At 41.2% G+C, this 27,022-nt stretch overlaps 3 protein-coding genes across 9 annotated transcripts; all 3 read right to left on the bottom strand.

The window, feature by feature from the left end:
- Positions 1 to 1,427: 1,427 nt before the first annotated feature.
- Positions 1,428 to 5,505, bottom strand: tmed8 (transmembrane p24 trafficking protein 8). 6 transcript variants are annotated; one of them, XM_037796412.1, is made up of 6 exons: positions 5,339 to 5,505; positions 3,792 to 3,903; positions 3,582 to 3,675; positions 3,389 to 3,488; positions 2,911 to 3,204; positions 1,428 to 2,702 (listed from the first exon to the last, which is right to left on the bottom strand). In XM_037796412.1, exons 2-6 carry the CDS (start codon positions 3,899 to 3,901, stop codon positions 2,485 to 2,487), a joined length of 816 nt encoding a protein of 271 aa, XP_037652340.1. In that variant the 5' UTR covers positions 3,902 to 3,903; positions 5,339 to 5,505; the 3' UTR covers positions 1,428 to 2,484. The 6 variants fall into 6 exon arrangements, with proteins under 6 accessions (XP_037652340.1, XP_037652338.1, XP_037652341.1 ...); XM_037796410.1 differs by having other exon boundaries at positions 5,322 to 5,498; XM_037796413.1 differs by having other exon boundaries at positions 3,389 to 3,482; positions 5,322 to 5,498.
- A 150-nt stretch (positions 5,506 to 5,655) lies between these two features.
- On the bottom strand, positions 5,656 to 9,517 carry noxred1 (NADP-dependent oxidoreductase domain containing 1). Its single transcript, XM_037796409.1, has 6 exons — positions 9,000 to 9,517; positions 8,179 to 8,360; positions 7,068 to 7,248; positions 6,829 to 6,983; positions 6,470 to 6,668; positions 5,656 to 6,378 (listed from the first exon to the last, which is right to left on the bottom strand). Exons 1-6 carry the CDS (start codon positions 9,251 to 9,253, stop codon positions 6,039 to 6,041), a joined length of 1,311 nt encoding a protein of 436 aa, XP_037652337.1. The 5' UTR covers positions 9,254 to 9,517; the 3' UTR covers positions 5,656 to 6,038.
- A 421-nt stretch (positions 9,518 to 9,938) lies between these two features.
- Positions 9,939 to 26,165, bottom strand: atg2b (autophagy related 2B). 2 transcript variants are annotated; one of them, XM_037746779.1, is made up of 43 exons: positions 26,071 to 26,165; positions 24,843 to 25,243; positions 24,573 to 24,735; positions 24,264 to 24,416; positions 24,069 to 24,171; positions 23,598 to 23,760; positions 23,336 to 23,515; positions 23,142 to 23,238; positions 22,863 to 23,027; positions 22,564 to 22,715; positions 21,964 to 22,075; positions 21,418 to 21,661; positions 21,172 to 21,334; positions 20,932 to 21,024; positions 20,635 to 20,823; positions 20,137 to 20,410; positions 19,938 to 20,046; positions 19,657 to 19,858; positions 18,991 to 19,133; positions 18,553 to 18,710; positions 18,237 to 18,409; positions 17,991 to 18,141; positions 17,673 to 17,875; positions 16,357 to 16,437; positions 16,121 to 16,227; positions 15,523 to 15,615; positions 15,347 to 15,417; positions 15,181 to 15,257; positions 14,923 to 15,093; positions 14,694 to 14,826; positions 14,409 to 14,608; positions 14,099 to 14,328; positions 13,893 to 14,010; positions 13,528 to 13,719; positions 13,349 to 13,450; positions 13,177 to 13,255; positions 12,870 to 13,080; positions 12,711 to 12,780; positions 12,544 to 12,626; positions 12,280 to 12,401; positions 11,572 to 11,726; positions 11,337 to 11,486; positions 9,939 to 11,252 (listed from the first exon to the last, which is right to left on the bottom strand). In XM_037746779.1, the coding sequence occupies exons 2-43, from the start codon at positions 25,002 to 25,004 to the stop codon at positions 11,022 to 11,024; spliced, it is 6,228 nt and encodes a 2,075-aa protein (XP_037602707.1). In that variant the 5' UTR covers positions 25,005 to 25,243; positions 26,071 to 26,165; the 3' UTR covers positions 9,939 to 11,021. The 2 variants fall into 2 exon arrangements, with proteins under 2 accessions (XP_037602707.1, XP_037602708.1); XM_037746780.1 differs by having other exon boundaries at positions 17,991 to 18,138.
- Positions 26,166 to 27,022: the final 857 nt, after the last annotated feature.

Raw genomic sequence — 27,022 nt, 5'->3', positions numbered from 1 at the left:
TACCTATTCAGTTGGAGTATAGTTCATAGTAAAGTTGCAGTACAAAATACAACTCAGATGTAAACTAGTTGTGTACTCAAAGTTTACTATTCTTACACTTAAAGTACACTTAAAAGTGTACTTTTTATAGACTAAACAGTGGGCCAATTTAGTCCCAATAAGAATTGAAGTAGTACACTTTCAAGTATATTGGTATTAGTATTCTTACTACATAAAGTATACTTGGGGAAAATAAACTTGAACTGTACTACTTTTTCATAAGGGATGGCTTGCTTCACTTGTGTAAACTGTTGAACCGGAAGCAGAGTTAAGAGGAATTACTGAAAGAAGCCAGAGTTTATTTTTAGCAGTAGACCACTCTCTGTCTCTTTATTTATCTGAGGAAAAAACACAGATCACAGCTATATTTAGATAAAAAAAATCTTACAATGTTCAGTTTATGGTTGGCCATAGAGAGATGTTTATTAACTTCTATGGTAATTTTTGAGGCTGTGGTTAATTTATTTAATCACTGATTGTTGCTAAAGGAATAAAAAAAAATTGTTTTGCTTTTTTAACAAATGATTGGTGGTTAAAGAAACAATATAAGGCTCATTTACATTTTTTTAACAATATTAATTATTAGTGTATTCAGTAATATTTTTGTTATTACCTATTACATTTTGTCAGGTTCGGGCCTCCATAGTGGTTAGTTTATGTTATTCTGCCTCCCTCATGTACAGCATGTAATGGGGGTGGACAAGACACTGAAAACACCCTCATTATAATGCAGGTCAACACAACAACACCTCAAACTGCAGTCTCAAATATGCCTTCAGAGTATAAACATTACATAAATCAATTTTAAAAAATCATGTATTAGATTGTGTAGATAATAACAGAGTACATATGGAAAAAAATATATCTGCAAAAGGTATCAAGATTTATAAGTACATTCAATAAGTAACTGCATAACTCCTGTCCAATCAAATCATCATCAGCATCTAATTGAATATATTTTTTAATACTTGTGGTGGCATCATTTAAGAACAATTTAAGAATATTTTTTCCTACTGCTTTTTAGAAATCCAGTAAAACGTGAGGGACACTAGATGTAACTCTGGAGTCTGATTGGCTTTTAGGGAGAGCTGAAAATAACACCTGGTTTCATCAGCACCTCATCAGCACCTAACAATTACATCAATCCCCTAATGCCACATTTTAATGGAAACACAGGGGAGCATCCTGAAGGGGCTTTCTAATCCTGGATCAGCAGTGAGACTGTTATGAAATGATGGCGTCTCGGGACAGGTTCAGTTGAGGAACTACACACACCAGCTGTCTTAATGACATCTAGTAGTAACGTTTACCTGCTCTTCAATTTCCAAACCATCGTCTACTAATCAGTGTTCATATAATTGATCCAATTCCCAAATGAATCACGAAAAAATAGTCAATCTTCTCTTTATTGTCGAATATAAAGTTAAGGAATGTCATTACTTACAGTAAAGGTACAGTACAGCAAACATGGGAAGCTTTAAACCGGTGTGTGACATCTTTGGGAACATGCGCACAAGTGAGTGTGGTAGAAGTAGAAGCATCGATTTTTAGAAACAGGATGGAACAAGACAACACAATCAAAAAAAAGTATGCTGCTGAACGCACAGAGAAACAAACACAATGACCTTTACTTCCATAGACCTGCGCACAAAATACATTTAGCTGAAATATTACAACCGCTCCCTACCTCCGAAACAGCAAATTAAAGTCGAGAAGGGGGCAAATGTAAATATTGAATCTATATTACATAATAAGAGCATGTGATAAGGGATGGCTTTTATTTGTGTCATAAAAAGCACAGTCTGGAAAACTGTTGCTTCAGTACATTCAACTTATATCTTTTACCGACACACCACTATGACAGTAGACAGCTCTGTGCACAGAATTTGAATATATAATTATATTCTCCATTATCACGTGATAAAATTGAACACAGATAAAAAATAAGTTACAATACAAAGCAGAAGGATAAATACACGTAACAACAACAACTCAACATAATCATAGAAGGTGTACGTTTACAGTACACACACACACCGACAGAAAACTCAATTTCTTTAGAGCACTGATGATTAAGCACCTGGCCTGGTGAAACAGATTCTGTGCAGGTGTTCCCTGATCACTGCTACCATAGAAATGTTACAGCTGAAGACAATATATGTTTTATGACGGGCACTTGACCAAATAGCACAGTGCAAACATGGGAACATGGCACATATGGAAGGCTTCTTCAAATATCTATCAGCAAGACATTGGAGCAAATGTTGCATTCAGAACTATCTGATCGTCAATTCAACATGTGGCAACACTAGCTGATAGTGCTAAAAAATAGATATGCTTATATTTAACCTATAATATAACTTCATCTTTTTCCAAAATCAAAAATAGTCCATCGTTCTTAAGAGTAGTATTCTTCTGTAAATGATACATTCATAAACTGGCATCTCAGGCACTGTAATAAACTCTGTAGTAAAGAGTTTTATTTCGCCATAGTGAGTAGGAGTTGTCAAACTTCAGGAGGTAAGTGCCTTCACCTGGAAAGTCGTGGCTCCCCCCCTGGACAGATGTGTGACTGTCCTGGCGGTACACAGGTAAGATTTCAGCCAAGTTTGAGTTGGTTTGAGTTTTGGAGCCCTTCTCAACGTCTCCGTTACCGACGGGCCCTGCAACAGGAATCACATAAACCACAAAGTCAACACGCTGCCTCAGATCCCAGCTGGAGGAAAACATATAAAAACGCAATTAGGGTTGTGCATCGTAGATACTGAATGACTGATGTGTTTTTATGCATAATTGAGACATCCAGTGAAAAAGGTTTGTGTGAGCTAAATTTAGGCCGCTTTACATTATAAATTGCAAACACTAACTGACCTTCCAGCTCCTCCTCTTCGTCTTCGTCATCACTTGACTCGCTGATGTGCACAGTGATAGACCGGCTTGTGACGGGAGTCCAGTCAAAATATATACCAAAGCCGATGTCGTAACTGTCCGTAGCAAACTCCCAGCACACTTTTTTGGCCTCAGGGACAGTGGGCACGTGAACCGTCATGATGTCGCCTCGGTACACCGTCACCACGCTGTCGTCCTCCGTTCGAAGCTTTGCCTTGAGCTCCTTCAGCGCAGCAGATGTCCATGTTGTTGGGGGTTTCAGGGGTGGCATCTGGGCTGCCATCAGGAGGAACAAATGGCAATGTGTCAACAAAGAGCATAACAGCAACTCTGATAATTATTTATCCAGCTTAGATAAACCTTTAGATTTTTAGAGCTTGTATTACACTGAGAGAAAAATGTATGAAACCTCTGAATGTAAGATAAAAGAAAGCAGCAGTCATACTCCGCAGGTCCTCACCTTTAATCTCAGCAGAGAGCTGACAGCTCCCAGCGCTGCTGTTCTCCTCGCCTCCTTCCCCCAGGGCCACCTCTGCTGGGGCCACTGCATTATCCTCAAAATGCACACACACAAAAGACTTTGTTATAGCGGAGAAATTACATTATATTGCCACTCATTGACAGCTTTTCTGACATCTTTAAATATGAAATACCTCAGACTGTTGCCCTGAATCCTCCTTGGTTTCATCCATATCAGCTTGGTTTGTGGATTGGGTGCAGCTCTGTGAAAGGTCTGTATTCTGGAGCCTGAAGAGCAACAGAAACAGACATCACAGTGAATACATTAGGATGCAAGAAGTATTACTAGCTTCCTTACAGCAGCTTTTACAGGCAGCACTTTCTGCAGCAACAGGCTTACCTACCTGTCCAGCGGTCTGATGTCGCTCTGCTTGGATGTTATTCCGGGGAACGACGAGAAGGAGAGGGATGACAACCGCGACTGGAGCTCTGATGTGGCTTCTAATCTCTCCATGGCTGTAAAGGACAAGACAAACACCTCAGTCTGCGTGGCTGGAAAAGATGAAACCCCGCCCCTCTCAACCACAAGGAGGGAGGGAGGGAGGGATGACAACACTGAAGCTATAGCCTCCTAACACTGGCTGGAGAAACTAACTAAACAAACTGATATGTTACATTCATGGAGCTTATTAACCAGAGTACAACCTGGAGAATTAACAACTGAAACCATAGGAGCGAACTGTGTAATGTTAGTATATGTGAGGCTTTACTAGCCACCCTAACATCATCTTCATAAACTCACATTAGCTGGGAGGCTAGCTGGTTAGCTCATGGCAAGCTGGTTAGCTCATACTAGCTGGTTAGCTCATAGTTAGCTCATGGCAAGCTGGTTAGCTCATACTAGCTGGTTAGCTCATAGTTAGCTCATGCTAGCTGGTTAGCTCCTAGCTAGCTGGTTAGCTCATAGTTAGCTCATGCTAGCTGGTTAGCTCATGGCAAGCTGGTTAGCTCATAGTTAGCTCAAGGCTAGCTGGTTAGCTCCTAGCTAGCTGGTTAGCTCATAGTTAGCTCAAGGCTAGCTGGTTAGCTCCTAGCTAGCTGGTTAGCTCATAGTTAGCTCAAGGCTAGCTGGTTAGCTCCTAGCTAGCTGGTTAGCTCATAGTTAGCTCAAGGCTAGCTGGTTAGCTCATGCTAGCTGGTTAGCTCCTAGTTAGCTCAAGGCTAGCTGGTTAGCTCCTAGTTAGCTCATGGCAAGCTGGTTAGCTCCTAGCTAGCTGGTTAGCTCATAGTTAGCTCATGCTAGCTGGTTAGCTCATGGCAAGCTGGTTAGCTCATAGTTAGCTCAAGGCTAGCTGGTTAGCTCCTAGCTAGCTGGTTAGCTCATAGTTAGCTCAAGGCTAGCTGGTTAGCTCCTAGCTAGCTGGTTAGCTCATAGTTAGCTCAAGGCTAGCTGGTTAGCTCCTAGCTAGCTGGTTAGCTCATAGTTAGCTCAAGGCTAGCTGGTTAGCTCATGCTAGCTGGTTAGCTCATAGTTAGCTCAAGGCTAGCTGGTTAGCTCCTAGTTAGCTCAAGGCTAGCTGGTTAGCTCATGCTAGCTGGTTAGCTCATGCTAGCTGGTTAGCTCATACTAGCTGGTTAGCCCATACTAGCTGGTTAGCCCATGGCTAGCTGGTTAGCTCATACTAGCTGGTTAGCCCATGGCTAGCTGGTTAGCTCATACTAGCTGGTTAGCCCATGGCTAGCTGGTTAGCTCATACTAGCTGGTTAGCCCATGGCTAGCTGATTAGCTCATGAGCAGCTGGTTAGCTCATAGCTAGCTGGTTAGCTACCGAGCAGAGCAGAGAAAGTGCAGCCGGAGAAGCTGCCGGGTACTCCGGGTACTACCTTACCACGATGTAACGCTGATAGTCTGATAACGCGATAGTATTATTTACTTGAGTCCAACTCAAACCATCAGGAAGTGTTCTTCCATGTCGATGCTATCATGTGACGGGTGACGGGTCTCGGGTCTCTGGTCTCGGGTCTCGGGTCTCGGGTCTCTCCACGGTGCTGCTGCTGCTTGACAGGAAAAAACAAAATTTTTGACACTTCCTTGTTTTTCCGAGTGATGACGAAAATCTACGAATCTTCAGCATCGAGATATTATTGCTCATTATGCATTATAGCTTATTACAGAAGACATTTTATAAAGTATTGTATTTTCACATATTTACCACAGATTATGCATGAAATTCAAAAATATTAAAAACACAATATCTGCACAAAACACACTGTTAAGGCCTATTTATTGAAATGTAATCTTATACATATGTTACATTATAATTTTCAAAACAAAATGTGCAACATAAGGAACACAATTTACATCTGTGATGGACATCCTTAGAGAATATAGTTAAGTTTAAAAAAAAAAAGTAAATTATTATTTATGTTTATGTTTATATATATATATATATATATATAAATCTAAATGAAATAAAACTAATAGATAAATACCTTCAAACTAAATTTGAATAGATATAATATGTGCAAAATGTTTAACATAAGGAACACAATTTACATATATATATTTTATTTGAAGGTATTTATTAATTTTATTTCATTTAGATTTATATAATCTAATTTATCTATTTACCTCTTTTTTATTTATTGTTTTATTTTTTCGTCATCCTTAAATGCCCTTGAGGTTGTGTACCTTTTTTCAAAGGTAGGGGTGGGGGGCTTGTTCGATTGGTTAGTTGTGTTTTTTGTTGTTGTTCTCTTTCTTTATCATCCTTAAATTCCCTTGATGTTGTGTACCTTTCTTTCAATATTGATTGTGATGCCATTTTTTTAATTATACACGCATCAGTAGAGAATAATTTTGCCGGTGTCTCTAGCAGTGATTTGTATGCTGCAGAGATGCACTGCTGCATAGATTTGCTGCTTGATAGAAAGCACAGCAGTGGTGTCTTCTTGCTCTGGACATCAGCGAGAGAAATCCAGGGAAAAGGCCTTTGTGGGGGAAAAAAGGTTGAATCAGGACAGATGTGAAAGTTAAACATGACAGAAATATATATGTTTTTGGGCTAAGTGTTGCACTCACTCCTCTGTATGAAGAGACGATGCATATGATGCACTGATGAAACTGTGTGCGTTTAATTCCACAGCGTGAGGCCATTTCTCTTGAAGGATGCTGTTGATAAGAGAGAGAGCTTCACTGGATTCCAGACTGGCAGAGGTGCAGATATTTAGCAGGCTGTACAACACTGCACACACCCAGTTCAGATTCAGAGAAATGCCACCTAAACATGGGAATTACAAGTCAGCTTAAACAGTTATACAGAAATACAATTTAATTAATGTATACAATGTCAAATCAAGGGTGAAGCCTCACTGCACCTCATTTAATTTCTTTCCCTTGCATCTTATATAACGTGACTACAATAATGAAACATGACATACCGCTCATTGTAAGAGGACACGATGCATCTATCAGCAAAGGATCTGCCCAAGCTGTGGTCAGGTGAGTGCAGGACAGCCACACGTATGCAGTGTCACAAGCGACAAATTCATACTGTGGTTTCAGAATGAAGTTGTGTCCAAGAAGCTGTTTCAATCTGCAATAAAAGATCAAAAGAGAGATTCAGGGATTCAGTGGCTGAAAATACAACAATGCTGTAAGTGTGTGAGTGTGGGAGTACCTGGTAACAGGCACACCAGAGGTGAAGCTGTACACAAGGCAGTCCTTTGACAGGTGAGAGTGGAGATCAGCACAGACTTTGGGGAGGTGAGAGGGCAGACAGCAGAGGAACAGGACGTCGGCCCACGCTGCCATCCTGCGATTGTCAAAGAAGCATTCAACTCCCGCCGGGATGAATTCCACTGAAATAAGGAAGCAACAGCAGACATAAGGACAGGATGACTTTTTCATTATACAAGGACGTAAACTCAAGATGCAACTTAGTTAAATCAACTCATGTACAACAACCTCTTGTCTGGATTTAAAGGTCGAGAATCGAGATTCATGCATTATTATTATATATATTGTATTATATATATGAAAGTTATACAAAGTATAAAATCATAACACTGACATTGAGTTCAGTCTTTACACAAATACATGTATCTGTTTTATAAACAATACTCCAAAATATGTCTAAATTATTTTCTATTAATCTCTTGCATCACTGATGTAGTCAGCTGCTACTTTTTGTGACATTATAGGATTAGGATTATTGGTAGAGGTGTAAAAAATATAGAAAATATCGAGTATCGCGATATTATGTTTTGTGATGCTATATCGATTCTAAAAAACACTTTTTGATCAATAGTTAACATGCTAAGATTAACTCAGTCAGTACTTTATTTTATTTGCAAATATATGCGCCATCCCAGTGTATGTGCCCTCTCAAAGTACTGCTATGATGTTGGATGTTACAAGGACGGTGAAATATGCAAATGTAAATCCTACTGTTCTGATTGCATAAAAAAGGAAACTTTTTTTACTCATATTTCATGCATATGACTGTGTGTTATTTATACTATGACAAAATTTCCTAAAATTCAATTTTAAAAATTGCTTACAGTATCGCAATATATTGAATTGTAACCCCTGTATCATGATACGTATCATTAGGCCAGATTCTTGCCAATACACAGCCATAATTATTGGCACATGACAACACAGGCCTTTTCACTTGCAGAAGAGAAAACATAATGCAGTTCCAGTGTTACACTGCCTGATTTAGTGAGTTCCACTGCATCAGAACAACTCCTATTTCTGTCTTGAAGTGTCTTATTATATCAGTGTACCTGCAGATTCTGGTCTTCTAGTGGAGATCTTAATGTGTGATGGTTTGATACCAGAGTTTTCAAGGAGGCAGAGCAGCAACTGTTTCCCCATGTGACCCATCCCAAGTATCCCAACGCAGAGGTCACCGTCTTCTCCTGATTCCAACGAGCCTCTGTTGGCAGTGTCTTTTTTGATGACACATCTGTAAATGTTAATCAATCAGAATGACTTCGAACATTGTGTTGGAGGCAATGTGGAACATCAATGGCTGATCATTTCCATATTTTTTGGGCTTGCCATAAAATACAACCATATTGGCAAGAGGTGGCAACTGAGATCCATAAAATAATGGGAATAAAGTTAAAGTACTCATTCATTACACTATACGTGGGAAAAATACCGGAAATTGTTTTACACAAAGATAAATATTTAATAAAGATTCTCTTGGCAAGTAGTAAGAAAGCCATAACTCGAAAGTGGATGCAGACAGATCCTCCAACATTAGACCAATGGTGGGGTATTATAAATGAAATATACTGTATGGAAAAACTGACATTTATTTTAAGGGTTGAATTGGAAAAAAAAGTATTGAGTACTGGGAAAAATGGATTATGTATTTACACCGTTGATTGAAGTGTGACATTGTATATTAAGATGTATTTACAAAAATGTACTGTGATCTGACATTTAAACACTCATGATGACCTCATGTTCTTTGTTCTGAAATAAAAAAAGAGTTTAAAAAAAAGAAAGAAAAAAGAATGACTTCAAACAGTAACATAAAGCAGGGTAAAAGTTATTGTGAAGAAGCCCTTAAATAAACCTACTAGAGATAAATTACCTCAGTGAGTGGACGAGTTTACACAGGAAAGCTGCGTGCGCGCTCCCGCAAAACGTCAGTCCAGCCGAGCGTGCACGAAGGTGAAGTAACTCCTTCTCATCCTCAGTTAGTCCATACTCGAAGGATAAACTGCTCAAACCAGCACACACGTCCACCATCGCCTTCAAGTTTGGACAGGGGTTAAGATTAGCAGACAATGAATAATGACAAGCTTTACAAGATGGTAAACATTTGCTTGTTCCTCCTGTTTCCATGGCAAAAAGGTCAACTTCCGGTTTAACAGCTTACACATTTCAAAATAAAATTCTTCACGACACACGTGTTGTTTAGGATAAACACAAAAAAATCTAAATAAAAGTCCTACATGGCAGCCTGAGTGTCAGCAACTTTTTATCTTTTATTTTGATTTATGTATTACAGTTTCATTATTATTTATATGTATACATATGTACAATATATGGGTATATATAGGTGTGTGTAGGTATGTATACTCCTTTCTGATCTATTTACTATTATTGTTGTTATTTCTTTTATCCATCTATTTATTTATGTTATTTTTGTTTCCCCTTCTCTGGGATTATTCAATGTTATTCCATGTGTACATTACCAAACTTTCCGTGTGTACCACATTATCTCCATCACTACAAAGAGGAACAGGGGGGGTTAGGAAATACAGTACAACTATAAAGAAATCAGTGTTTTACATATTTGTAACAGTACTGTTACAAATATGTTTCATTGTACTTTTTGTGCCAATAAAAATTTGAATATAAAAAAAATAAAAAGAATAAAAACGTACATTTTTTCATTGGAAAAAAAACATGAAACATTAAATCAATCCATGGAAAGTTGAAAAATATAGTTTTTCTTTTTTTCCCACAATCTAGTAAACCAAGTTTATCCAGTTATGAAAAGTAATAATCATACCCAACCACACTCTACTCTGGTGGATTTAACCGTTTTTATTTCCCTTTCATGCTTTTAATACAAATTCAACTGTACACTTATGTACAAGAAATAGTATCCTGTCCACATAAACAAGAAAATGGGCAAATCAAATGTCTGCAACACAACATATCACGCCAAATGTCAATATTCAAACATACACTTAAAAAAAAAAAATCAATTGTGCAGGATATTAAGACTTTCTTTCAAGATTTTGAGTAAATACAGTTTTTCTTGTACAAGTTTGTGTCGACAATTTAAAAATATGAGCGGCAGACTGACAATATATAACATTTGAAACTGTTTTCCAATTTTAAAAGCAACTTTTCTGAGCAGCAGCTTTTGTGAAACTTACACAACATTGATCACAGCTCAAAATAAAATTGTGAAACTTTATAACAATTTGGGTACTCTTTCCATCGGTCATTCATTTGAGCTATAAGTAACCCTTAGAATCACTTAAAAGTGCTGATGACAGAACTTAACACAGCTGTAACACATTCAGTTTATACTTGTTCTCTTATATTTGCATTGTTACACATTAGGAATATTTACAGTAAATAGCCCACATACAGTACGTTATATAAATTAAGGGTCATTACACCTATAATATTAGTGTTTGTTGACACTAAAGTAGGATAGGAGAACGTAACCACACACAACTTGTAAACAGAGCTGCTTGAGAATGAAGCAAATGTTGCGCCTCATGAGACAACAGCCTATCTCTTCATTGTTATGATTTCATATTTATAATGCCGTGGTCTGTCCTCCAACAAAACATAATCCACATAAAGACAATATGTGGCTCACAAATGCATCACTCTTCATACATCCCTTTGATTAAACTAACAGTTAGACAATGCTGACAACCATGAAGGCACTGTGAGGGAACCGGTAAGCTGACAAGCTGAATCACAGTAGCTCAAATTGCCACGAGATGAACAGTATTTTATTTACACCAGGGCTGCATGTGCGCATCTGAGATGTTCCTCTTCCTCTGAAGAAAGTTTCCAACACATTTTTTTTAGCGGTTGCTTCTGCACAGTCATGGTTTCAGGTACCGTATGGCAACAAGAATTACTCCTCGCCCTGCCTCCATTTCTGAGACTCCTCCTGGCGTGCATCCGGGTGAATCTGGTTCCTCATTCCACCCAAGACATTGGAGGTGGCTTCAGTGGCCATAATGAGTGGCTTTACCACTGCTGGTGGCAGCTGGCGGAGAACTCCACCCACCGCTCCCGTCATCCCACGCTGCTCGTGCTCCCGGGTGGCTGTGTCGTAGATGGTCAGTGCTGTGTCTGTGATGCCCTGTGGATGGAAACAACACAAAATCCTCAGTTTCTTTCCATTTATGTAATCGAAGTAAAAATATTAAGCTTGAGGTTTGTTTACCTCTTTTACAACAGTATAGGCTTTGGCTACACCTTCTCTCAGGTCAACGGGCTGATGAGCCAGTCCGTAATGGGAGAACCGTTTTATTCTCTTTGTGTCTCTCTCATCAGGCACTGGAGACACCATGTCATAGGCCGTCTCAGCTGCTGCCTGAAAATGTCACACAACAATAGTTTAGTCCGATGCCTCATGAAGGTGTAAATAACTGTAAATAACGGTGGAAAGATGAGTTTACCTGGATGGTCCGCACCATCCTGTTGGTGAGCTCCAGAGCAGCCATAGCAGTAGAAGTTCCAAAGGAGGCGGTGCCGCGCTGAAACCCACGGACTATCCGACCATCTTTCCTGTACTGCTCAATCGGGAGCCAGACCAAGTCCCTGAATCCCTGAACTGAACAGAACATTCATCTTAAGGAACGGGGAATACTGTACCTGAGAGATACACCTGAATCAGGAGGGGAGGCTCACACACACTTTAAGTTACTTTCACAGCACTTTATTAATGAACTCATGAATTACATGTTGCCATAGCTTCAAAGAAACCGATTAAACTTCACTTTTAGCAACATAAATATTGGGAAACAAATCTGGTGCAGTTATGGCTTACATTGGGAAACGCTGAGAAGAAATATGTAAGGGTCAATGACCCGCTATCTGTACATTATGCTGCTTATTAAACTGAATATCTTTGAGTGGTGGACAAATCAAGACATTTGAGGATGTCATCTTGGCCTTTGGGAAACACTGATTGACATTTTTCACCATTTTATGACATTTTATAGACCAAACAACTCATCGAGTAATCGAGAAAATAATCGACAGATTAATCGACTATGAAAATAATCGTTAGTTGCAGGCCTACATTAAAGCACATTGTGAAATGTAAGTCCATCTGATAACACCAAAAAGCCTGTGACTATGTTCAGAGCATGTATTGTACTCACCTAGTTGTACCAGAGAGTGAATAGGTCCCACACCACCCAGTAGTCCTGGAAGCTGGTTCTTCTTTATGTCATTTAGCCACTCATTTATTGCATAGGAAAACAGCTTATCCACACCTAATAATCTGAAATACAGATGTATAGAGTGTTAGCTTCCTAGGAAAGATTATTGGTTCTCTGCAAGAATTAGCTCTATTACTTGCTTGAATCCAAGATATTATATAAGAAGCAACACAATCTGATATGATATTACTGAGATGAACATACCCTTGTCTATAGCACAAGCGCCTCAGTTTCAGCTCTGAACAATTGAGCTGTGTCAACCCAATAATGATCCCTGCAAATGTTCCCTGAAACAGAGAAGTCATAAAATCAGTCACAAAGCCCAAATTAAATAATGTGGAATTAATACACACCCCTCTTAGACCATGTACCTGCTCCATTGCAACATGTTTCCCGTGGTAATCCAAGCGAATGGGAACCTCAGAGGTAAAACGAAACTCCCTGTTAGGAAAAGAAAACGTTACCAAAACACAAACAAGTAATTCAATTATTTCTTCAAAGGGTGAAGAGTTTAGTTATTTAACGCTGACCTAAAGAAGATCGGTTGGTCTGTGAAGGAAGGAGCAGACGCTTCACTGTCAGTCACTTCCTCCCTGCCAGATGTGGAGAAGCCATTGTGGCTCAAACGTCTCTGAGCAGGCACTGAGATGATTGGGGCCGGGTCCTGGCTGCCGCCAGGGTGCTTGGAGAAGCTGCAGGAGATCTCTGGAGCAGATGCTTTTTTTGTGGAAACGCAGACAACTGCAAAACAAAATATGATCATGTTAGGAGCCAGTATTTGAAAGCAAGGGTTATGTTAAATGATGTTTTAGTTTAAGACACTTGGATAAATTTTACCTTCTTGAGCAGGTGGTGAGAAAAACTCTACTTCAGTAGCAAGACTGGTGAAGAAGTCCTTCAAGAAGAACAGCGCATCCTTCATACAAACAAAAACAAGGCTGTCACTTAAATGTTACTGAGGATGCTGATACATATCTTCGACACAATAATCTGTAATAGAGTCTTTTACCTGATCGATATTGAGGCGAAGAGGCATCAGGGAAACACGCAAACAGCACTCCTGGGGAGCCTGGCCCGACTCAGGACACATGTGCAGTGCCTTAACTGTCAACTAAGACCAAAAGCACACAATACGTTAAACAAGGCCCAGACTTGACTGGGTTAATGTGAGTGTTTTTCCTTCCTCACCATGTTAGAATGGGCTTTTCTGGGCATTTCCTTGCTAGAATACAAGTAGAGGAACTTGTTCATCTGTGAGGTAGCCAGTCTGTCTCGAATCTCCAAGTCCTGCACGATAAACACCTGCCGGGAGACAGGCTGATCCGTTGCTGGCCCACAAGCCACCTGGGTCTGTGGGTACACCTCATGCTGAAATCTCACCTAGGGAGAAGGTAAAAGAAAAGCTGGTGAATGGTGGAGAAATGACCGCAGGTATTTATATGATCTGTCTGAGAGTACTAAATCCCTGTTTCCACCGCAGGAACTTTCCCCCGGAACTACGAGCCTTTTGAGGAAGTCATTGCGTTTCGACTGCAGGGAAGCATGAACTTTACCTTGCTGAGCTGTATCTCCATCAGGACGTCAGGGTTCCTTCCTCTTCCACCTCCTGCCCGTCCCGAAGCCTTGGCCTGCCTGACTGGAGTTTGAGAGGGCGAGCTATGGGGTGTAGACCTGCAAGGTGGAGAAAAATTAAACAAGTCTGTTTCCCTTTTAGCACATTTAAAACAGTGTGTTCACAGTTACATAGTTAAAGGCTCACCCTCGGCTTCTAGCAGGAGAGGCTGTGAAATTGGCACTCCCAAAGTCCTTCCCACCATAGAGGTGCCAAATGACAGAGATCTCCTTGATGAGGTAGCGAACCTCCGGGATGGGAAAGTTCATGGCCCCACTCCTGGAATCGCTCCCATCTAGAGGCTGACTGAAGTAATCATCTTTGATTTCCACAGGATCTGAGGTAAGCTGCTTTACCACTGGCTCCTGATCAAGATCCTGAAACACATATTGCTTTCAGTGAGCCAACACAGATTTTCAGCCTCATAACTGTGTGAACAAGTTCAATATATCCTGACCTCTCCTCTGGAACCTGGTGTCTCCAGGATACAAAAGTCGTCCGTCTCTTGAGCCAGGCTAGGGACAGGAGTGATGAGAGGAGAGTGAAGCATGGGGTAAGTGGGGCTTGAGTCTTGGTTAAAATTCCCACTCTCATCCGGGAACAAGAATAGGTCTGAGCGAGGAGGGTCATGGTCTTGATTCCGCTCCTCGTGTGCACCTATAGATGTGTGAAGTAGAAAATCTAGTTAAGTTATGTCATCGATGGAGCTACCACGTTAATGTTTACTGAACAAAGTCTTCACCATTCTGCTGCAGCCCTGGTGCATGCTGCCCATCAGTCTCCTCCATAGCTTCACTCATCAGATCCTGCAACATCTGCTGCTCAGTCTCAGCGAGCAACGGCATCTGAGATGTGGGCCGGCTAGGAAACTCCGCCTGTACAAAAATACAAACTAAGCATGCGGGACCAGTAGAGTTTTTCAATGCTATTGTAGCTACGTAACACTGGCTCGTGTTGGCGTCCCTGCTGACCTTGGTTCTTTGTGTAGTGCTGCTGTGCTTGGCCACTGGTTCTGCAGGAGGCAGTAAGTCTCCGTAGCTGGCGACATACTGGATAAGGTTCATGAGGGCGGCGCAGGAGTCCGAACACGTTCTGATGTGAATAACGTCGCTGGAACAGCGCAGCTCAAATCTGGGCTCCGACTATCACCCAAGAGACAGTGAAAGATGATGTGCACATTTTTTAACTTTATTTTCGAGACATAAATGTCATTTAGAGACAACTCTTACCAACTTTCCATCCACTCCAGGTTTGACAGCTGTGATCCTCAGCTCCAATGTTCCCATGTCTACCACTTGGACATAGTCTGTGACAAAAAACAAAAGCAAACATTGGTCAAAGCGGCATTTAAACATTTCAAGAACTTTGTTAAAATCATCACTGAAGTTAATTCACCTCGCGCTAGATTGACAGAGACGGCATTACTCTTGTCTGAGAGGAACAGAGCCGCTTCGTCCAAAATTATCCTGTACACAACATATTATACTCAGCAAAAACAACTTGTTCTGTACATTTCATACACATATACATCTCTCAGTTTTGTATAGGCAAAACCAGTAGCCCGATCATACCTGAGTGTTGAGGAAGAGTGGTCTAAAGAGACACTGCTGGAGATGCTGAAAGTCTCTACAACCAACAGTGATCTGAGTGGCAGGTAAAGGGGTCTGTCAAGAGAAAAAATAATTAGAATACTGTATTGTCCAAACATTTTTTTGCAATGGATTGTCAAAGTTGTATTAACAAAATTCAGAAATAAACTCTGTTTAAAAAAAAAAAAAAAAAGACTACTGTATTGGCAGTTTATTTACTTATGATAATGTTATACTGCGCTTGTCTATTTCGGCTAGCTCTAAGCCGGTGTTGTCAGAAGTGAAGTCATGGAGTTCAGCCTTAAACTAACTAACATACAGAGGCAGAAAGAGACACTCTAGACATGAAGTTTTGCATCTACAGATAAAACAGGGTGTGTAAGGACACCTGCCAAGGGTTTAAGTTCTTTGTTTAAGTACCTTTATGTGAACTTTGTTTACTCTCTCTCTTGCCAGCCAGCTGCAAATGTGAACCTTATTAACTGCAATACAACTTTATAACTCTAAGGACAAGCTTTCTCTTACACACACAGATAACAAATAACTCATTATTTAGTGGGCAGTCTGAAGTCTATTTTACCTGTAGTCCAGAGAGCAGCTCCACAGGTGTAAATGTAGAGTGGTGACAGACGTAGGAGGGGCGTAACCCAACACAGGCTCATCAGAAACATTCAGGAAGTCAACAATCTGTTGCACATAAATTGGTATTAAGATTACAAGTGTATGATTTTATGTAATGCTCTCTGAACATTCGTGTGAAGGCAAAAGAATAAAAGAGATTGTGTAGAAAACAGTCGTAGCTCCATTTTGGCCTACCTGGTCATACCAGCCTAGACTGGGAGGCACCACTCTGTGCTGGAGTGTGGCTCCTCTCACTCCAACTGCAACCAGAAACTCCTGCATAAAAAGGCACACATCACCACAGTGAGGAGAAAACAAAAAACGAGCTTACTGATGTACTTCAAACACCAGTTCTGTCAAATAAGGGAAACACTGACTGAATGGAACAGATGCTACTGCACAGGTGTCATTTCAGGAATAATTCAATAATCAACGTCAATAATCATGTCCGGTGTTTCCCAGCATAAAAAATGTTGACTCAGTGGCCCATTATTCCACTACTATGGTATGGGTGTGAGAACTCAACAGGCCTCACTTAGAAAACATGGGTATATTTACCATGTCCTTACATATAAAGGTCAGGGTTTGGGTTGGACCATCAATTTAGAAAAATAATTCAGTTTGACAATAGCCCCATCTACAGGAAAAAAGACCGTCTCATGCAGCATTTCCACTGCGAGGTACGGCACGGCTCTACTCTAATCGCTTTGTTCTTTTTTTGGTTTTCCATTAGCAAAAGTTTTGGATAGCATCTGGTACTTTTGTTTGATACCACCTCGAAGTTCTAAGCGAGCTGAGCCGATGCTAGAAGGTGGAGTTAAAACACTGTAAAGCACTGATTGGTCAGAGAGAATCGTCACCACTAGAATTGTCACTTGCAAGGGACATCCTGCACAAACCTGCCATTTTTACGTAGCCAAGCTATCGTCAATAGCAGCCGCAATTTTTCTATTCGCTTGACAGAGATTTTTTAAAAATGTCACGCCGAAAAACGATGCTGTACAATTGACGAAGTGCAGATGTTCCTCTGTTTGGTTGCCTATGAAAGGATTCGACGAGTGTTGCGATCAGCTGTGAATCCCGCCTACATTGAGGGGGTACAATCCCGTAAACGAAATAGGACCTGGTACCAAAAGTGGGGCATTAGTCCATCTTGTAAACACTAAACCACCTTCCATCCTAACCTGGGGTTAGAATCCCTCCAGGGGGTAAACGAGTCATAAGTTGATTAACAGGATAAGACAGGTCTTAAGAAAAATTCTACTACACAAAATTCTGTAGTTTTTCCTGATTTATCTATAATCTTTGCTTTTTTTTCTTGTGAAATACTACTGGGTAGTTTCACATCTTTAGGCCTCTAAAAACTATTCAAATGGTAACAATCTGAAAATCGCTCTATGAAACTGCTCACAACTCATTGACAGCTCAACAGACGAAGAATACCAAGGTGATTTTAAGCTGTTATGCCAGCCAGCCTGGCCTTTTACCTGTCAGTGTTTTGAGTAATCTACCTTGACATTGCGTTCCGCATTCTGTGATGAGATTTTGACGGCAACAGACACCATGCTGCGGGCCTCCAGACCAATTCCCTCAGAGGGTGTTGAGGATCTCTCAGGAGACGTCTCGGACTGGTAGATGGTTGGCTCTAACCAGTGGGGATGTGTCCTGCATGGCAACTTGACATCTGACACAGAGGTGCCTCCCTCCACAAGTCCTGAGCAGAATAACAGAGCGAGACATCAGCGAAAGGGGCACAAGATCACATTATCACCAAATATCACATGCAAACAACAGCATGAGAATATGGTGAATATTTGCAGTTGGTTTACCTTGATGATACATGCAGATATTACTGGTGTGGAAGCAGATGTAGTGTTGGTCTTTATAGCCTTCGTATTGCGTCACACTGAACAGCACCGCATTTTTCACCTCAAGCCAGAACTCGCCATGTTTGTTTTTCAGGACAGTTTTATCCTCCTTCTGGGAGAAAGATGGAAACTCAATCCCACTATCTATAAAACAAGATATTAGGAATGTCTGAATAAACTGACACATCAAAAAGGATGTGAGTTTACCTTAGCATTAGTTTGAAGAGCCACCAGACCATGATTGACACTGATGATGACAGAGAACAGACTCTGGGAGGTCTTGCTCTGGGCTTTGGGCTTTTTCTTCTTGCGTGACCTGGGGCCCAGGTCAGATGAAGGAGAGTAATAGTGCATGGTCTCCTCCTCTGAGCCACTGTCCTCTGTAAGCACAACACAAAGCATGTGTATGAAGTGACGAGCTGCTGGTTGTTTAAACATTAGACATTTCTACTACAATTCTAAGAGTTTGACTCAATGCAAATTCATGGGAAATGTTTTTTTTTTGTTTTTTTTGTCGTCTCACCCTCGGGACCAGTAGAGCGGAACTGGCTGAAGCTGTCCTTAGAGTAAGTGTTGATCAACTGACTGGCGACAGAGAGTCCAACTCCATACGGCATGCTTTCCACTGTCTCCACTGGAGATGGAGCAGTGGGCTCCCACAGCAGCAGGTCATTGTTTATCCTAAAATATTGAGAATATACATTTTATGTATGGAACTGGTAGGGGTTAAGTATCTTATCATATCTTCCATGGGTATGACTTAATTTTGACAGTCAATCATTTTCAACATTTTAGCCGGCTGTCAACAAGACTTGTCTCAACCTAAATATAAAATCTATTCTAACAAGAAAACCGCTTCAACTACTTAACTGTTGATTTTCAGCTGCTATAAAACACATTTCTACATGAAAAAAAGTTTCAGATTCTTCTGTATAACTATCATATATTTCAAATTCAGTACCTGTTGTGTAGTTTTTCATAAAATGCCTTGCTGGGGAGCACTAATTGCACATTGGGGAAACACAACTCAAGGATGAAGCGAGAGTTGTTCATAGTTTTTTCCTGGAACTCTGTCATCTCAGCAACATCACCAGGGATGACCATCTGGAGTAAAAAACAAAACAAAAAGATTTTCTAAACATGGGCTCGTCACCACCTGCTGTCAACGGGTTAGGTATGCAAAGCAGTGCTCATGTTGCTGTTTGCATAATGATGCATCCCGTCATACAATATAATGCATCAGCCAGATGCAAAACCTCGCTTCTGAATGCAAATGCATCCATCTGCACAAACTAATGGACCAATGCCATCATCAGAACTGTAGCAACAATTCTTTAATTAAGCAAATTTAAAAAGGAACTACTCAAAATATATGGAAATATGTGTGCTGCAATATTTTTTTATAGTGTAATTGAAGGTTTGGGTTTTTTACCAATATATCTCTCATTGCATATCTGTGCAATGATAACATGAGATTGACAAGTTGTAAAGAGAGCAAACTAACATAAAACAATCATGTGGTATTCAGCCAATATATTTAGCAGTTACTTTAGGTGCTTTAACACTAAGAAATATAAAAATACATATTTATATTTTTGCTGAATGTGACCCTTTGGCTGTAACCCACCTCTTCATTCTCATACATAACCCTTCGTGACGAAAAGGGTGATGGCTCTGGTTTCCCAAAGTCACACACATCCTTCAGTGAATGGGCAGCCCCTTCCTCCTCTTCCTCTTCAAGGGAATGATCCTCAGCGCCTTCGTCATCTTCAGCCGTCACCCGCTCAAGGATCGAGTGGACTGCAGTGGGGTTCATCTTCAGCACAACCCTGCTCACAGAGATTGAATATCACTGAGAGGTGTTCCTTGAATGGACAGATCAGTTTGAGGCTGGTTAGGTAAACTTACCTCGGCCAATCAAATTTGACACTTTCAGATGTCGTCATGTCTCCGTCCATGGTGTGGGACACTCTGAGGAACCGGGCAGCTGGTTGATCCGGCTCCTCCTGAAACTTCCCTGTGCAAAGCAGAAAGATAAAAAGCAGTTAGAGGGATAAAAAAAATCTTCAGAGGGAGCTTTAGATGTGTTTTCTTTTCAACCACGTACCAATAAGCTCCCTGAAAGTGAGCTCCATTTTTGTTTGGTCAGGAGAACTGCCTCCCATGAACTCTGTCTTCACTTCCAGGTCTTCCAGCTCCAGGTAGAGTACTTCCTTCTGCAGGGACTTCTTGAACCAGGGGCCCCTCTCCTGATCTGAGCGCAGGTCAGGGATGGGGAAGCGGATCGCAAGGCCCAGCAACGGGGCATTGACAGTCAGCGTTACATGACAGTTGGTGGGAGTATGGCTGTCATCGAGGAAAACCTCTGTAAAGGCCTTATGCTGTGAAATGAGTTTAAAGAGACAGAGAATTAGATAAAAGGTATGTTAGATAGCCTACACATATGCAACTGTTTTACCTTTTTAATCCAAGTTGAAGACAGCTGAGATTTATGTGATCAGGTGTGACAGTAGGCTACAATAATCATTATCATTGTGACATAAAATAATATCTGAGATAGTCCTAGTTATAAATATTCAATTAGTAGTTCTTGGGCTGCCCTTACCAAGCTGACGTGCTTATTATAGGATGTGTACATGTGGGATGCCATCAACTCTGTGGTGGCCAGCTTCTGAGGTTGTAGCAATGAGTTGAGGCGGTCTACGATGCTGATGTCCAGCTCAGAGCGCACGGGGCCCAGCTCCACCTGGATCTCAGCTTTCCTGGGAATGGTGCTAAGGCGAACCTGGCCGCCCTGCACAGAGAACCCAAAGTTTGACTGAGTAGAAGCAGGACAATGACGTAGATAATGCTTTTGAGTGTTAGTGCTGTGGTTTCATATTGGACTAATAAATGCGGTTACCTGAGGGCCTCTGCGCTCAGCCTGTTTGTAAAGCAGGTGAAGGCAGGTGGTGAGTGATGCATCAGCACTGGCTGTGGTGTCAAATGTCAGGAGCTGAGGTGTGACAGAAAAACTAGTGAGAAACACTCTTAATGTCATGCCAGCTGTAACTTTCAGGCGTCCTGAATGTATATGCAGTGTTTAATCGACCGAAGCTCAGTGCAGTGCAAAATGTGCTTAGATCAGGCTTGAAACTCTAACCTCAGTGTACTGAATGCCTCTTTGGGAGCCACCACTGACAGCCTCAGAGGGGAAGAGGCACTCCAGAAACTCCATCTGGTTAAGGGAGACGTCAGTACTGAAACTCCGCAGGCTGGATCCCTGACAGTGCTCATAGCTGATCTTCAGGCCCTGGCCCACAAACCTGCAAATAGAAGCCCAGATCAGCCAGGCATCAAATCAAGTATAACCTTGCACAAAAGGAATTAGTGAAAATGAAAAGTGTACCTGAGATGATCATGGGGGCAAGCCTGGTTAAATACTGTCCGAGACTGAAGGAAAGCAGCTGGGTCGAGCTGGCCTGGGCCCACCATGCTGAAGAAGTGTGCAGCCATGGGCCCGAGGGGACTGGGAGCCGCATCTGGTGGTGGCAGCGGGTCAATGTGGAGGACGGAGAGAGCCAGGCTACTCAATGTCAACCTTAACACCAGCTCTGGCCTCGACTCATCACCGTGGGTTTTGGATGGATGGGCTGAAATAACAATAGCAGATATACATACAGATACTTCATTTACAATGGAGTGAAATGATAACCATGTGCAACAAAGGGCTAAGTGTTAGTGTGTTTTCATAGAGACAAGCACTTTTCACTGATTATCATATCTACAACCACAGATAAAGGTATATAAAATAATGCTGATGTAATCTCAGCTTGGAATGAAAAGCTGCAAATGCCTTTCCCTCTCTCAAGGACATGACCACAGAGGGACTAGTATTTAATAGCTTAATGTAGTTAAAGTATATAAAAATATACAGATATATTGTGATACTTACAAGTCTGTCTCAGTAATTTTTGAGGGAGATGTGAATCCCGCGAGTGGACGGGAGTTTCATTAGTCTGCTTCTCTCTTTGTCGTGGTACATCCATGTAATCATCCCACAGAGCCTACAAACACAGATATGATGCCAGATAATGTAACAACAGTAGAGCTGCAAAAGTTAATTAATCCATTAGTTGTAAACTATTAAATTAATCACCAACTATTTTGATAATCGATTTATCGGTTTGAGTAAAAAAAAATTTAAATTCTTGCTTCTTTAATGTGAGTATTTTCTGGTTTCTTTACTCCTCTATGACAGTAAACTGAATATCTTTGAGTTGTGGGAAAAACAAGACTTTGGAGGACGTCATCTTGGGCTTTGGGAAACACTGATTGACATTTTTCACCATTTTCTAACATTTTCTAGACCAAACAACTAATCGATTAATCGAGAAAATAATAAAAATAATTGTTAGTTGCAGCCCTAAACAACAGCAGTTCATTTGGGAGAATTTTACCACACAAAATAAAAACTCCCACAAATCATTTAGATATCTCCTAATTCACTATCTGATATGTCTTTATGACTGCAGTCAAAGAGATGAAGACTTACTGTTGCATTTCCAGAGGGAGATTCTCCTGGTGAGGCAGAGTAATTGCTATTCAGTGACAAATCCAAATCAACGGTGGGTGGTTCACCCAGAGGAGGAAGGGATGACAAGCTGTGAGACATGTCCATGTCTGCCATGGAGAAGAACACATCATCTATACCAACCACAGATGGGTTGTTAAAAAAATAAATAAAGGCAAGGACAAAGAAAGAAGACATTTCATTAGATAGATGCAACCATGACATCTGGTTTCTCTGAAAGGTCAGGGGTTAGGGGTTAGGGGTCGGCGTTTCAGTCCAACCTCGACTAGACACAGTTCTGGTGGTCTGGCTCTCAAAGAGGTCAGGGTCCGTTCCCGGCACAGCGGTATCCTTCTTCAGACAGCGGTTCAGTTCCATATGGAGCCGATACTCATCCTCTTGCTGTATGGGTCGGCTCTTTCTATCCTTAGCCCATTCCTGTGCACCTTCACACAAAGAACAAGAAATACTCTATTCACTCTACTTCCTAGTAACTCATGATATTATTACCCTGTTTGATCCAAATGTTCTCCATCATCTATCAACAGAGGGGTGCTCACTTCCACCAGAGAAAGCTCCACACAAGTCCAGAAGAAGATGAACTTGCCGTGGGGACAGCAGAATAATAAGTGTATCAATATGTCCAACAACATCCAGCTGAAAAGCAAAGCATGTAAAACACCCTGGTTAATAGCAATTATCCCTAGTTCATAATATTTATATAATATTTTGTAATTAAGACTGCTTAGTTTACCTTTGCTCCAGGCATAGCCAAGTTGTTTTTCAGAGTGAGGGACAACTCGATTTTACCACCGAGGCTCCCGACCTGCACAGGTTCAAAGGGTGTTGTAGAGGATACAGGCTCTGTAAACTGGGGATGAGGCTCACATATTATTTTGGGATTCCAGCTAGGGGAGAGCTTTGGCTCAGTTTCCTGCAAAATAAAGAGATATATATTTATTAAAAGGCTGACACATACATACACTTTTATGCCAAATTCCAAAGACTACACCAACCGTTGCAGTGGGGGAAGATTTACAACCAGCACGGGACACATCTGAGAACTCATCCCAGAATACGGTGATGCCTTCCATCTGCAAGTTTTTATGTGCAAATGTGGTCGGCTGGTGCACATTCACACTTGAACTCTCCTCGCCCGTTTCATCGCAGTAAACAATCCTGAAAGCAACCGCAGAACACAATTAGCTTGAGAAGGACCTGCGGTATACCAGTGTAAGTAATGCATCACATGTACTACATATTAGGGACCTCTACATTTAGCTACAGCCTTTTTTCTATCCACAGCTACATTTAAAAAAAATATCCATAAGTATTTTGTCTTCTTCCCCTTATCTATGTGGCTTCCTTTCTGACTGATTATAGATTTCAGATTTAAGAAATTAAATCAATAATGAATTAAATCTTTTAACTAGATTCTGATGTTGAAAAATATTAAGAATAGTTTCCCATTGACTGTCCAAACTTACTTTCTTATTCGAACCTCCAGGGCGATTCCAGTTTTAGAATTTTCTGGAATGTGTTCGACTCTGAGAACCGTATCCAAAAACGTCACTTTAACTCTTCTCAGAACTGCAAGACAGGAAATTAAAAGAAATTACTTTACACAATACTAGGTTGGTTAACCTTTTTAAATGTTGCCCAACAGTATATACATAATGTACCTGTCTCTATCGTTTCTGCAAACTTCTCTAATCCTTCAAATGGCTGGAAGCTCTCTCCCATATCGTCGGTGAGTTTCTGGCTGAGACATTCTTTGGCGAGCTGCATGCTGCTCGTCATGAAACTGGACCAGTACATGGGCTCAGTGCCAGATGCTGGAGGAACAGCCAGCGGTGACACAGTCATTGACTTTTCAGTAAAATCAGTTGTCAAGTTTTTAACATGTTACAAAATGACGACACATTTCCATCTACCTAAAACCGTTTTCAAAGATGGTGTTGTATTGGCGACATAATGCAGCCTGTTCTTACCCACTCTTGGTCTTGGTCTGAGCACCATCTCCAAACCCTTGACCTCTAAGGCACAGTTTTCATGCAGTAGGGCTGCCCATGGAACGGTTAGAGAGATTGTCTGAATGAACCCTGCGATGACCTCAAAAGGGGCATCTGCCGTCTCCAGGAGCTCGTTGAGTGACTGAAGAACAAGAAATAATGCTGAAACATCTCTCAGTTCATACAGATTCTGTTTTTCAAATCACACATCTACAACTTTGTGTCACAAAGGTAACACAATACACGTACCCATTTATCCAATGGCACTTGTGCAAGTGATCCGGTGCCTTGATAGAGGTCTAAACTGAGCTGATCCAAGCTCAGCTTCTCCTGCAGAAAGTTGCCAAGGTACCGATGAAGGAGGTACCTACAGGCCCGCTTCTTGATGGACTCCGAGAATGGCCAAGGCATCTTAAACTCAATAGGTGAACAGTGCACAGGTGAAATGAAAGGGGATCAACCAAGGAATGCTTATAGCTACTCAAGACAGCTATGAATCAATCACTGGTGTTACAGTTGTGTGTCATCCTGTCGATTTAAAGACATTGGCAAGTGGTGAGTTCAAACACCCTTCACATCCCAAGATCAGGGACACTTTGGAGGATGTGTTGACACTCAGGGATATGTGGTCCGACTCCAGTTTGTGGCTCCTATAGAAGGACACACATATAGGTGTAATATGACACTTAACACAACATGAGACTGATATATGCACTGTCACTGACCTAGTACTTTTTAAATCTAAACTCAAGACTTTTTTATTTAGATTGGCTTTTAATACCTAGTAGCCTGGTGACATTTTCCCTGTGCTTTTTATGCACCTTTTTATGATTTTATGATATGTTATGTTTTTATTCCTGTTATTTCTTGATGTTATTGTAAAGGGATATATAAATAAATGTTGATCGATTGATTGATGAGACTTGACACACAATGTTTACAACACAACAAGCTTCATTAATGCGTCAGTTTAAGACAGAGACAGCTTTAAATGGCTCCAGAGTAGCATTATAAATATAGTGCAGCATTAAATGTGCAGATACATGTCTAGTGTTATTGAGTAGAGCAAGTGTAAACAAGCCTTGCGAAATCACTGTTAGCATGCCAAAGACTAGCTAGTAAACAGCTACCTTTAGCTGTGTTTACTAAAAACACAGCTGTCATGGTAGTCAGGAGAGACAGGAGTTGAGCTAGCTAGACAAAGACATGTAATTCAGCTAACTACCCGGCTAACAAGGCTAGCGACGTTTAGCTACAGCCTAATGAACCTCCTCCTGTCTGCAGTGAGGACAACATTAGCATAGCCGGCTAACGTCAGGCTAGCTGGCTAAGCTAACTCTTAAAAACACAACATTAATCTCAAGTTATCTATCTATCTATGTGAGATGTACACTGACAAGAAAACACTCTGCACATATACACAGGAGTATATACCAGAGAATAGAGATGGAGATGTTAGTGCAGCTGTTTAAGTTACCTTGTGTCTGAGTTGTTTACAAACACTTTCATGACTCCGCACCAATCTGAGTGAGACCAACATGAGCAGACACACGAGCCGGGGAGGGATTTAGAGATGGGCCGTTACGAACGAGCCTGCTCAAAGAGCCGGCTCTTTTAAGTGAACGATAAGAGCCGGCTCCCATCCGAGAGCCGTTTTTTTTTTGTTTTTTTGTTTATTAATTCAAGGCAGAATGATAGGACGATTTTCTCCGCACTACGGGCACTCCATGCACTGACTGTGGCTGAATGTTGTGTTAATGACGTCCGTGCAACCAATCAGGTGATGCCATGGAAGTATTAAGAGAACTGGATACAGCGTTGGAGGCGGGGTCCCGGTCATTCCTATGAGAGTTGCTCATTTGCGCATGAAGCCTAAATGGCTCGACTTCCGTCTGGATAAGTACCCGTACCTTGGCGGATCTTGGGCAACTGGGACACGCGCAGTAGCGTCCGCTCGGTCACATGACTCAGTTACGGGGTCCCAACGTCACGCCGCCGTCACGGCTTGGCGCTCCAGCCTCGGTTTGGGTCTCACTCACATGAAATGAGGAAGGGAAATAACTCTGGATTCAGCTATTAGTGCGTTTTACAACTTTAAAAACTTCAATTTTAAATAAGGGCTATGAGAGTGTTCGTACTGGGAAGTTTATTCACCTCAAAAAAATTACCTGCTGAGTTACAGACGTCTCTTTCCCAATTTAAGTCTATGGGAAAAAGTATTTTTGGGCCCAACGGCATCACGTGACGGCCACGGAAGTTGCAGCACCGCCGTTTGGCCACTACGAAGTCGTAGTGGGCAAACCGGCGCTCTTCCTGGGGGCTTGGTACAGAGCAGGAAGGGGAGGAGGAGAGAAAGTGAGAGAGGAGCGCGGTGCGCGAATAGAAGACAAGATGAGTGACAGTCGGCAACGAAGCAGCATATAAAATTA

This window comes from Sebastes umbrosus, chromosome 16, assembly GCF_015220745.1.
Source record: "Sebastes umbrosus isolate fSebUmb1 chromosome 16, fSebUmb1.pri, whole genome shotgun sequence".
Lineage (NCBI taxonomy): Eukaryota > Metazoa > Chordata > Actinopteri > Perciformes > Sebastidae > Sebastes > Sebastes umbrosus.
This window is presented reverse-complemented; position numbering and strand designations above follow the sequence as displayed.